The 12,461-nt window shown below is 35.0% G+C and overlaps 1 protein-coding gene and 2 pseudogenes across 1 annotated transcript; all 3 read left to right on the top strand.

Moving 5' to 3' along the window:
• The first annotated feature begins 2,390 nt into the window (after positions 1–2,390).
• LOC128165076 (uncharacterized) lies at positions 2,391–6,177 on the top strand (annotated as a pseudogene).
• Positions 6,178–6,634: 457 nt separating this feature from the next.
• Positions 6,635–10,960, top strand: LOC128165075 (uncharacterized). Its single transcript, XM_052829281.1, has 4 exons — positions 6,635–8,044; positions 8,300–8,949; positions 9,035–9,240; positions 10,839–10,960. The coding sequence occupies exons 1-4, from the start codon at positions 8,003–8,005 to the stop codon at positions 10,958–10,960; spliced, it is 1,020 nt and encodes a 339-aa protein (XP_052685241.1). The 5' UTR covers positions 6,635–8,002.
• LOC128165206 (uncharacterized) overlaps positions 8,969–12,461 on the top strand; it is a 33,829-nt pseudogene continuing 30,336 nt past the window's right edge.

Raw genomic sequence — 12,461 nt, 5'->3', positions numbered from 1 at the left:
ATGAAATGTCATTTCTTGGCCTATCAAGAAATGACGAGACTTCAAACAGCTTCAGAACCTCCCAATTCGAGGAATTAACCATAATGAGAAATGTTTTGCTGAAGAAACATGGAGGGACTTTTTAATGCTAAGGTATGAACACTAAATTTTAATAATCATTCATCATTCATTATAGAAATTATTCTTAAAATTTGAAAATAATAAATTTATTCCAGCATTTACAAAAGTTTAGAGAAAAGGGAGAGCATTCCAAATGAATTACCAAGGGTTCGTTCAGCTGGTGAGAAAAAGGTAATTCACAACCTCTCTTTTTTAAATTAAGTGCGGGTTGTGAAGGGAAGGATTAGGTTTTTTTATTGGTTATATAATGTCATTAAATCAAACCTATTTCTTGTAATAGAATTCATATTCATAAAATGATCATATTCAAATCAACTTTAAAAAAACATTTTTGAAAAACAAAGAAATAGAGGAGGAACAAGAAAAAGAAATCCTATTGGTTGAATACACCAATGGCAAAATATTTTATGCTGCAAGAACAGGAGCTATTCTCACATATTGCCACAAGCCAGTAGGATTAATTAGAGATGACCAATTTGTGCATTCCCCTCAAAAACATTCTTTTAAACTTAATGACAAGGATCAGCAAACTTTCTAAAAGGAATTTATAATTTTATCAATGAAGGGAATTGTAGATGAGAACAATATCAAAATAGATAAACTGTCCACAACTGTTGATGAGCAGTTGTAGCAATTACCAAATACATTGAGGAAAAATAATGTACTGTAATCTACTCTGCCAGCAACATATATGTACAGTATATTTGTTGGCAACACATAAATATGAAAGAATGCTCTTCAATGATGTGATGTAATTGACAGATTTTATTAAGCTTATTTGTACAAGATTTTGTATTGCAAGACCAAGTAACAATGGAGGAATATTCCAGCGCCATGCATCAATGCTTCATGCATTCACAGAAACACATCATCATGGAGGGATGTGCCCCTATCTTGTTATTTCCCATGTATGCCCGTACCAAACATTCTAACAAATGCTCATGAGCAGCTCATGAGAAGCACATGAGAATTTAGTAAGAAATAAATGCAAATTAGGTAGGAATTCATTTTGCTCATGTGCAGATTGTTAGTCTCTGTTGGGGAGGAAAATACTAACCAAAATGCACATGTGCAAAAATTTGCTCACCTGATTGCTCTTGAACAAAATTCTATTCGAATTGCTCATGTAAGCAACAGGCTATACGGATACACTGACGGTAGATTTTTTTTCGAAGTTCAACTTTCTCACGTGAGCAAGAGGTTAGGAAATTGGACTTAGTCAGTATATGCAGTATCAAAGTTAAATAAAAATTAGGTCCTTTTTCCTCACGTAAGGAATTGCAAAATTCTGTAAACAAGTACATTTTGACACCCAAAACCGCTTGTTATTGACATCGTTGTGATGCCTGAACAAATAATTTCAATTTAAAATTTATTTAAACAACGCCAAATTTAGGAAATTATCATTACATAGTGTATGAGTACATCTTATTACTTGAATAAAAGAATTCATGTTCTACTCACATAGTCAGAGTTAGTAGTGCAAATTTGTAGCTTTATATAGATTAATAGATTGAGTAAGTATATTGATATAGGCTAACTTGTTTTTCTTAAAAACTGCTTTAAATTTGAAAACAGTTGTGCTTATATGAAATCCATTTATCTTTCCAATAGGTGTCTGCCCAGGTGACCGGGTTACACAGACCTTAAGAAAACCATGCTTGAACAACTAACTCACTGATTTTATGATCAAATGATGCAACCAAAAAAGAGTGAAGACAGAATTTGTGTAAAAAATACGTAGAAAAGCATATAAACAACAGTGCTGAAGTCTGACCATTCCATTGTGGACATTATTGTGATATTCGACTGTGTGATATTGTTGATGTGTGAAATTAAATCGGAGAGCATGTACAGGAAACTGTCATAAAAAAGACATCGAGATTGTCTTAAAGAATGCCGTGATTAATTGTAATATGACCAGTGACCGTGCAGGGCTTAATTGTGATCTATATTGTTTGAACTTCGCTCATTGTGAACTTTTGACCAAGTTCATCTGTGCATGCATGTTGTGATCAAACTGCATTCAAGTTTATCGATCTGCAGCAACAAATCATCAGTCATCACCGATCTGTTAAGTACTATTTGTCAAATTTCATTATTGTTTGTTCATCATTTTTGTAAAATTTAAAGTTAACAATTTTAACTTGTGTCCTTTATCTCTAATTTTGCGCAGCTGTTTAAGTTAAACATCTTTGTTAATCACCATTAAAATTTATTTGTAAATTGATTGAAAAGCATAGTACATATATTAGTAACTCATTATGGTTTGACTATATGCAGTATCTACATAATTTTTTTAACTGTTTTTTTCTTCATTTTATTCCTTGTTATTTAGGGCAGATTAATTGGCCTTTATACCAAATTAATCTCATTTAATTGACGGAAGCACATTACAATATTGTTAAAACTAAAAGTGGAACGAATTGGTTATAATCCAAAAGAAAAGACTCATATTGGTACGAGTTGATTAATTAGGTAGCACTTCCTTTTCCCACCATCTAGCAACGGTACGTTTTACTTAACATTCAGCATGTACGTGTTACACAAGTATCAAGCATCAAAATATCAGCAAATAAATATGAGTTTAACGTCATTTTCTTTTATCATATTCCTTAATCTATGCAGAGTAAATCCTACAATTATCTGATGATACGTTTTTTAAATCTATACAAGTTTTACAAATATAATTATATACGTTACTGAATTAAATTGAACCTTTGGTTTAGTTCGTGCTGCTAAAGTTTTCTTTTAATATTATATCATTATTTCTTTGGGTTTTTTAAAATAAGCATTTTTATAGTACATTCATCTTGCGTAACTCGTATGTTACGGTCTTTCGGAACATCCTTTTTTCTTATCTACAATGCTCACGTTTGCAAGTGAATCGCCCAAGGTTTGTCAAATATAAACTAAGCTCGTAAGATAAGTACCGAGGTGTACCGATTGAAGCAAATGTTCGGAACTATCGTAAACATGCAGTCACTTTTCATAATCATTACTCATTAGCCTTCTTATTGATGCCTGATCAAACAATGTAGGTATATGTTTGTCAAAAATGTTTTATTTAAAATGTCACCCTGAATAAAACTTAAAATGAACAATTACGGCTAATTTCTGAGAGCATGTCTAACCGAATTTCCTCGCTAATCTGTTGCGGCATTTGATCACCATTCACAGTGAATTAATCCTTCATTATTAACAATTTATATTTTTTTATGATTCTTAGATAATGAGGAACAACTTAATAAGTTTGCAAATGCAGCAAACAAAATGTTTTGCTAAACAAAGACGTGTGCACTGAAAACAAACTGAAAAAGCTCCTAACCTTTTCCTATAAATCGGCAAATGCCGATCGCAAGACTAAGAGGATTCGGTGCAGACAGAAAAGATAAAAGAAAGCAAGGAGCAGGCCGAGATATGTAGCCCCAAGAAAAAGAAAAACAGTTGTGCCAGTGGCAATAATGAAAGTCCAAAAAAATCAAAGGAGAAGAAGAGAAAGGATGAATCTGCTGCTGCAAGAAAAACGGAGAAAAAAATCAGGAAACAGTAGCTCTATGTACAGAAAAAGAAATCCTGATTTAAGCAGTCAGTTCAGCTTGGAATCTGAGCTGAATAAGAAGTCAGAAGATGGAACATATCTCACTACAACATGGAGATTATGTAAACCAGCCCTTCAGTCTGAAGTAATTCCTGAGACACAAAGTCATGTGCAACAAACATTCAGTAAGTATCATTTACATTTAGAAATTTAAGTAGGATGCTGTCAATGCTGTTTGAGGCTTATGGAATAAGCCAGGTTTATGTTGGAAAGACAGGTTTATTTCGGATTTGACTTTTCCGCCATTATTGATTCTAAATTTATGTTGCTTCAATCTGATTGGCTGTTATTTTTATAGTGGGGATTCAATTACATGTAAGCAGTGCGATAAAATTGTGAAGAAATTGTGATCTTAAAATTTTTTTGGTCCGTTTCACGGACTTTTCTATTACTCTACCTACTGAAGACTAACCTTCGTTGAAGATATCGTTTTCGTGTAGAATGTGATTGTGCAAAATTGTGGATATTTACAGTGATATTTAGTATCACGCTGATTGTTTGACTTCGGACGCTGAGGATCAAGTTACTTTCATCAACATGGCTGATCGTTCACGAAATCGAAACCGACGCATACAATCAAATCGCTGGGACGATGGCCACATCAACAATTGGACAACCCAGCGTTACATCCAAGAACTTGCTTAACTCGGCATTCGTGTCCCGTCGAATATCGGGAAAGTTGTAATGAAAAAACTTTATTTGGAAAACCAAGGAATGCCCCCCGCGAACTCCTCAGATGCCCGTATCAATATCAATTCGGGAGACGGGGAAAACACAAATGCCGCGAGTGATCCTCCGAGCGCTGAACCTATCCCAGAGGCAAACACTAGGCCTACTGAAACAGCGAGATCGGGAGTAAATGTTTCACAGTCGGGGTCGGGATCGAGCCCATCCTTCACTATTCAATCGGGATCGAGTGCAAATTCGTCCAATATGGCGGCCGCGACTATGAACAATGACATAGTCTGCAGCATGCTCAATACTATGCAGAGCATGCAACAGACAGTACTAGGTCTTCAAAATACTGTAATGACCCTTGTATCGGAGAAGAGAAAGGAAAAGGATGACCACACATCATGCACATTGGACACGGTAATGGCAGCAATCCGTCAACAAGCGTCACCAACGTCATCTACATGTACAGCAGGTGGGTACACACTCCCCAGAACAGAATTTGGCGTCCCATCAGAATCCCTTTGCACCTCGATATAGTTAGCGAGAAGTTAAGTATAAAACTAAAATTCACGACATCTGTAAGTTAAGTTTAAACAAAAGTGGCGCATGGGGTTATAATTATTTCAATGAAACCACTTGAGGCAGTAGGGACAATTCCAAACAAAAATAGTTTTATTTTGGCTTAAATGAACATGTTAATATACTGCTATAAATACCTGCCGGTAAATAAATTTCTTTTAGGTTAAATGTAAAAAAAAATATAAGTGTTGTCTGTTGGGTTCGAGCCTGAGATGTTTTGGTTGTTGAGCCATCGTATGTTCCACACGGCCACTCACGCTGGATAATTCTGGGTATTTAAACGTTTCAGTCGTGTGTGTTATATTATAAGTACTATATCATGTATCGTAGCGAATTATGGGTACTTTGGCTCCAGGGTATTTAAATCCAGGAATCGGTCAGAGTAATCATTCGACATTAGTTAGCCACACGACTGACAAGTTCTGATGTCCGACGCAGAGGAAATTCGTTTTTTACCACGTGCTAGTGAAGGCCAAGTGAGCTCACCTGCCCGAGAGTCTCGAGGAGGACCATCCAGACCTGGGAATGCGGATTTGTCTAATGCTGAAGCGTACCAGCTGTTTGCTTATAAACTTGACACAGCCCTTGCAGAAAATAAGAAAACTATCTTACGAGAACTGGAGTCAAGGACATCCACCTCTACTGTAAAAGATAAGAACGTTGATTTTAAATTATCTCATCATAGAGAAAGATTTAAATTCCTGTCGGAATTAAAAGAAAATTTCGAAAATATAGAAAAACTTGTTCAACGTGGTGACCTTGATGATACTCATAAAATTATTGTTGAATCTATTAGCAAAATAAAAGAACAACAGAAAGTTATCAGGATAGCTGACAAGTATGGTTGGGACGTCGCTAGAGAGTACAAGGATGACCCTATCACGGACAATTCTGAAGACAGCCAACGCTTGCGGCAGGCAGAGCAGAGGGCCAAACGTAAGAGGTTTGATTCTAACATTAACAGCAATCCTTTTCGTGGCTATCGCAGTAAATTTCAATCCTCAAGAATATCGCCCTACCAGAGAAACCTCAATGCCAACGACGCAATCAACACTCCGTTCAGAGTCCAACTGGATCAATGCCTTTACTGCAATGCCTTCGGTCACTGAAGCGTCAACTGCCCTCTTAAGAGAAGAGCTCAAGGCATTACAAAACCAACAGCAACACAAACGACCCAGAGTACAGCCGCAGATAGACAGTAATCTGTCTTTGTCACATTCACACTGGAATGAACTAAATATACACATGGATGGACCAATCGCTTTGTTGGCTAGACAGATTCCTAGTTTAATAGATGCATCAAAATCGGACTCCACCTTGCGTAAATATAAAACTTATTTTTCCAAATTTCAAAACTGGTGTAAAATGTATGATCTTGACTCGCTGCCGGCATCGGCATCTACGGTTTCACTTTATATTTCCTTTTTGGTTCAAGCTAATTCATCTTCTTCTGTTCTGACTGCTACTATTTATGCTATTCAGTGGTATCATGACAAAAATTTATTTCCTAATCCATGTTATGAAAAATTGGTGAAACTTACTGCGGAAGGTGGAAGACGCATTTTGGCTAAACCGTTTGTTAATAAGAAGGAACCTATCACTATTGACATTATTGAAAAAATCTTCAAATCAAAAAATGACATGGATAACTTGTGTCATTAACGCACCAGATTAATATGTGTTTTAGGATATGCAGGCTTTTTTAGAGCAAGTGAATTGTGCAGCATTAAAAATTCGGACATTAAGTTCCATGATGAGTATGTTGAAATTAAGATCAGGAGCTCAGACCGATATATACAGGAGAGGTAATTCTGTTCATATAGCGAAATCCAATTCGCCTTTTTGTCCTTATCAGTGTTTGAAAGACTATCTTTGTCTGGCTGACATTCGAACTCATGCGGATGAATTTATTTTTAGATCCGTTAGGTTTTTCAGAAACAGCAGATCTTATAAATTGTCTCTTGCTGATAAACCTTTATCTTATACATCTATGAGAGAGATTTTTTTAAGAGCGTTATCAGAAGTCGGTGAAGAACCTAGAAAATTCGGACTTCATTCCCTAAGGTCAGGAGGGGCAACGGCAGCTGCTAATGCGGACATTCCAGACAGGTTGTTTAAAGCTCATGGAAGATGGAGAAGTGAGACTGCGAAGGATGGTTACGTTAAAGACAATATTAATATTATTTTATCAGTTTCAAAAAATCTTGGTTTGTTATGTATTAATTTCATGTAGTATTAAATTATTCAACTTTAGTCATCACCCGACGTTTGTTTTTCGAAATGGCTAACTACGTCTATCCTATATTATGTGTTTGTTTTATTTTATTAGAATAGGAAATAATTTATGTTCGGCTGAGCAAAGCGAAAGAGAACATAAATAAATTTCTTTTAGGTTAAATGTAAAAAAAAATATAAGTGTTGTCTGTTGGGTTCGAGCCTGAGATGTTTTGGTTGTTGAGCCATCGTATGTTCCACACGGCCACTCACGCTGGATAATTCTGGGTATTTAAACGTTTCAGTCGTGTGTGTTATATTATAAGTACTATATCATGTATCGTAGCGATTTATGGGTACTTTGGCTCTAGGGTATTTAAATCCAGGAATCGGTCAGAGTAATCATTCGACATTAGTTAGCCACACGACTGACAAGTTGCTAAGTTTATCATTTTATTATTACAAATTGAGTTTTATTTTCAGATAAATAAGCATTGGGAATAAATTTCAGTCTTCAACAGTTGCCATGGTTTTTGCGGCATCCAAGATCCAATCGAAGGTTATTCTATGGAAGTAGACCTGTCCTCCTGATGACTTATGTGCAATTTGTAGTTTAATAAATGGCTAACTACGTCTATCCTATATTATGTGTTTTTTTATTTTATTAGAATAGGAAATAATTTATGTTCGGCTGAGCGAAGCGAAAGAGAACATAAATTCAATTTCTTAAATTGCACAGATGCACACATACCACCTCCTCAGAAAGTTTTGCAGCTTTTTTCATTGCTTCTCGATCCATGTGCGAGTGGTTACATGAAGAAAATGGTTGATCAGTTTGGAAGTCAGAATATTCAGGTAGTATAACATTTTATAATTATATCAACATCCAAATATTTTTTAATTATGTTTTTGAGCTTTAATATTTTGAATAATCACTTGAACATTTTGTCATTCATTATTTATTTTGAGTTTAGAGTATATATTTGAAGTGGGTAAACTAATTTGAATAACTCAAATAAGTTTTTGCTTATTACAAGTATGATAAAACAAGTGTTAAATTGAATTCTTTCCAGTGATTTTAAATGCCTTGGAACTTTTTAATATTGACAGGAATGTGCCTCCCATCATGGCCATGAGTCGGTGTTTTTGAATTTGGACTCACCAGAACACAGTAAAGAATTCGACCAAAATGCTTGTTTGTCAACACCTCTTATTTCCTTGGATCAAATGCCTATGTCAACCATGCTTTTTGAAGACAAACCCTATTCTGACTCGTCTCAATCCTTCGAGATGCCTTGTAGTGCCACACCAACACAGACAGTGACACTCAGATCACCTCGGAAAAAAATTAATTTACCAGCCATGCCTGTTGAAGATGAACTTTCCTATGATCAGCTTCAGCAGTTCAACTTAACCAATGACTCTCCAAGACCAATCTCGACTTACCGGTACTTGCCAAGGACCCCCTCAAGAAAAATGAACATTTCTTCTAGTCCTGGTCAATTCACCTCACTAACTGAATCCCCTCTTCCCACCACTAATATGCAAATAAACAACATGGTTACTCCGATGGAGGCACAAAAAAACTACAGCCAACGGATCATTTCACCTTCCCCACTAATTCCCCAATGGCTACCAATACCTCAACCTCTTCAAAATTCAGGAGATTCCAACCTCAACCCCCAAACAGCAGGATATCTCCAAGGAAGATGTCATCCAAGAGTACCCTTGAAGTTGATATCTCAACAGAAAAAAACAATGTGAGTAAATTGTAAAATTTTAACAATGTGTTATTCAAAAGTTTAAGTTCAAAGCAATGTATATTTATGGTACATTTCTGAACAGTAACATCACCATTGACAAGGAGGTATTGGCTGTGGCTGTCAGGCTAGCCAAAAAATCGGCCAAACCAGCTTACACCTTGACCATGAAGTTGATGCCTGGCCTCTTCACAACTGAGGAGATGGCTCTGTCAAGAAGTCAAGGCCTTTTAGCCAAAAAAGGGGACTTGAGGCTAGCTCTAGATAAAGATAAAGTCTTAGTTTTGAAAGGTATTGATATTGTTTTAAGTGAAATACTGTGGAATCATTAGATTTCGTGGTGGCTCAATTTTCGTGGAATTCGTGGCTACCTCTCATCCACGAATATACACCCCCACGAACTAATAAACTAGGGCTATAAAGTCATAATCTTTTTGTATGTATACAAAAATACATGAAATTACGTCCCCTCGAACCTGTAAAATTTAAGCAATCCACGAAAATTGGCCCCCACGAAATTTAATGATTCCACAGTAGCTGATTATTCTAATTCAAAGTTCATTATTCTAAGTTCAATTCTATAGATTCACTTAAATGTATTATTCCTTGCATTTTATGTCAGATGCTGGTTTAAAGCGAATGGTTTCAGTGACCCCTCAGATAGTTTGATAAACGAGGCCATCACGGAAAAAATCAGCTATGCTAGAAAGCAACTGAAAAGGAAGCTTGATAGAACAATTCATGGTGGATTTCCTTCAAGTGGAATATGATAGTCAGGACCAACAACACCAAAAAAAATGCTGGTTAATTTGGAAACCCCTCGGAGGTCACCACCACTGTCATCATCCACTGCACAACCACTGTCACAGTTGGAAACTAGAGGAGAATCATTGTCTACCCCTAAGGGTAAATGCTACACCAAAGAAAATGCTTCTGAATTTAGAAACCCGAAGGAAGTCACCACGACTGTCGGCATATAAAGGAGAAACCCCAAGGAGAATAACCTATCCACAGACAGAAAGTAGAGCAGCTTACTATGTATCTACACCATCTGGGCCAAATTCAACAAGTACACAAATATCACTGCTGTATGAAGATGTAACATCTTCTGTTTGTGATGAAAGTCAATGGGATGGAACATGTGTAAATTCCTTTAATGTCCTTGACTGGAATGAGAAAGAGAGAGATTTGTTTGTTGTTGTTTTTTTTAAATCATAATTATTTTGAGCTTCAAAAAAAGTATTTTCTTCAGTTTTGTTGTTGAATGCTATTCAAAGCTATGCAATTTTATAGGAACCATTTATGTATTCTAATCTCCTCCTTTTTTTAAACAAAATAAAACATTGTAAAGAATATGTATACCAACATGCTGAATTATTTCGTTTTAGCCAAAGTGTACAAGTTTACTTTCGATTTCTCCCGACAAATCAAATAACCACGCGCATTTTACCGTTATATTCGAAGTCGGAAGTGGAATTCATCGGCAAGATTGGAAGTCAAGACTAACGCCAATATGTCGAAAAGGAGAGTCAAACTCCCAGGAAGATTTTCAGATTCTTCCTACTTTGATTTGTAATTGTGATTTAATAAACGTATTAAGAATACGATTTTCAGAAAATATTTTTCAGCGCCATCGATATCACGGGCGCGCGAGTATTGAACCGCCTTTGTGTTGATATTATTCTTAAAGATTTAACATATGTAAATTACTATACAGCATATAGTTATACACATAAAATCTCTCCATATCAGAATATTGGTTCTCTTAAAATTTGTATACAACGTAAATATGGTAAGAGACATCATGCATGAATTAGATTGTTATTAAATTAAGTTGAGAATCTACATACCCTAAATGCATAAACTATTCAAATGATTTGTTTTTCAAGAATGGTTTGTGATTCCATACACGTCAGATAAGGAATTAAGTCCACTCCTGACCTCTAGTCAATTGGAGGATGAAGAAACAGGAAAGACTGGGGAGGAGAAAGTATTTAAAGTTGGAGATTAACGTCAACATTGTAAAGGACAACACCACAGGCAAAGTTACTAAGGGTCTGCATATCTTCAGGAAGGAAAGGTAGCTAAATGATATATATTTTTTTCTAAAATTTGAGTATTAAATTAATATTTATAATAATATACAAGATGTAATTTGATCAAGCACCAGAACAATTAGGTTTATTTTTCAAGTGATTTTTAATCAGCTAAAAAAAATTGTTTATTAAAACTTGTGGTGTAAAAAAAATCAGTGTATTGTTTGCAAAATGATCTATTCTGCTCTATTTGATTATCAATTATTTTTTATTTAAAAAATGAAGGAGACAGCAAATGAAGCTTATTCCAACCTGCAAGGTGCTAACAAAGATTGTCCTGATGGAAATGAAGAACTAAGAATATATTTTTGGAAGGTTTTTCCCAAATAGATATGAAAAAGATTAAGAGTTGGACAAGTACAATATTCTGTGTCAAGAATATTCAGCTAAACTGTGTTATTCATTTAATTAATAAAGTAAACTCCTGCTGCTTACTAAAGAACTAGCTGTGTTAAAGCCATTTCATAGAATGTCATTATCTTCTTGATTATTGTGATATCAGCTCTGTGCAATGTTCTACATGTTACTTTTAATTTTTAAATGCTCTACTGATATGCCATCAACATTGCATGAAAAATGTCCTAGTGTGTTTAAATATATTTTATTCAAAATCTTGTACAGCATTCTTATTCCTAATGCATTTTCAAAGTAGAAGTAAGCTGTTACTTGTATACTCAGTATACATTTTTTAAAGAATATTGTCTCCCCTTGATTGATATATTTATATCTCAATGTAGCAAATTATAGATTGATATATTTATATCCCAATGTAGCAAATTATAGACAAAAAAAAATGCACAGATATTTAAAAGACAAGTTTCTAAAAATGTTTACATGATTAAACATTAAGAGTTCTTATAATGAGAGAATACAAAATTGAATTTTGCAGCTAAACTATAGTGTATTTTCACAAGTGTTTCAGAGGAAATTAAAATTCATTCACCTATTTAAAGCACTGGCCTGCTCAAGCTATTAGGTTTCAGAAATTTCAAAAGTGTTCAGATGTTTCAGATTAGTTCAGCAATGGTGCTGAAATATGTTAAGAATTTTTTCAGAGCAAATTTTACTTCATGAAGTAAAATATGGATTTCAGAAATTGATCAGAAAATTTCAAAAGTGTTCAGATATAGTTCAGCATTTATGTTGAACTATGTTCAGAGGTCTTTCAGAAAAATAACAGTTTCAGAAATTGTTCAGATGATTTCAGAAGTGTTCAGATGTTTCAGATATGCTCAGCAATGTTGCTGATATATGTTCAGAAGTGTTTCAGCTGAAAAAATACAGTAAGCAATTTTTCAAAGCTGTTTCAGACAGGTTTCAGCAAATTTTAAGGAAAAAAATTTACATGAGGGCAAGCACCATGGAATGGAGTCATGTACCAGGGAGAGATTGAATTTGAAAGTGGTATGTTTATTT

The sequence above is a fragment of the Crassostrea angulata genome, chromosome 10 (assembly GCF_025612915.1).
Source record: "Crassostrea angulata isolate pt1a10 chromosome 10, ASM2561291v2, whole genome shotgun sequence".
In the NCBI taxonomy this organism is placed as follows: domain Eukaryota; kingdom Metazoa; phylum Mollusca; class Bivalvia; order Ostreida; family Ostreidae; genus Magallana; species Magallana angulata.
The sequence above is the reverse complement of the archived record's forward strand: the minus strand, read 5'-3'. Positions and strand labels throughout refer to the sequence as shown.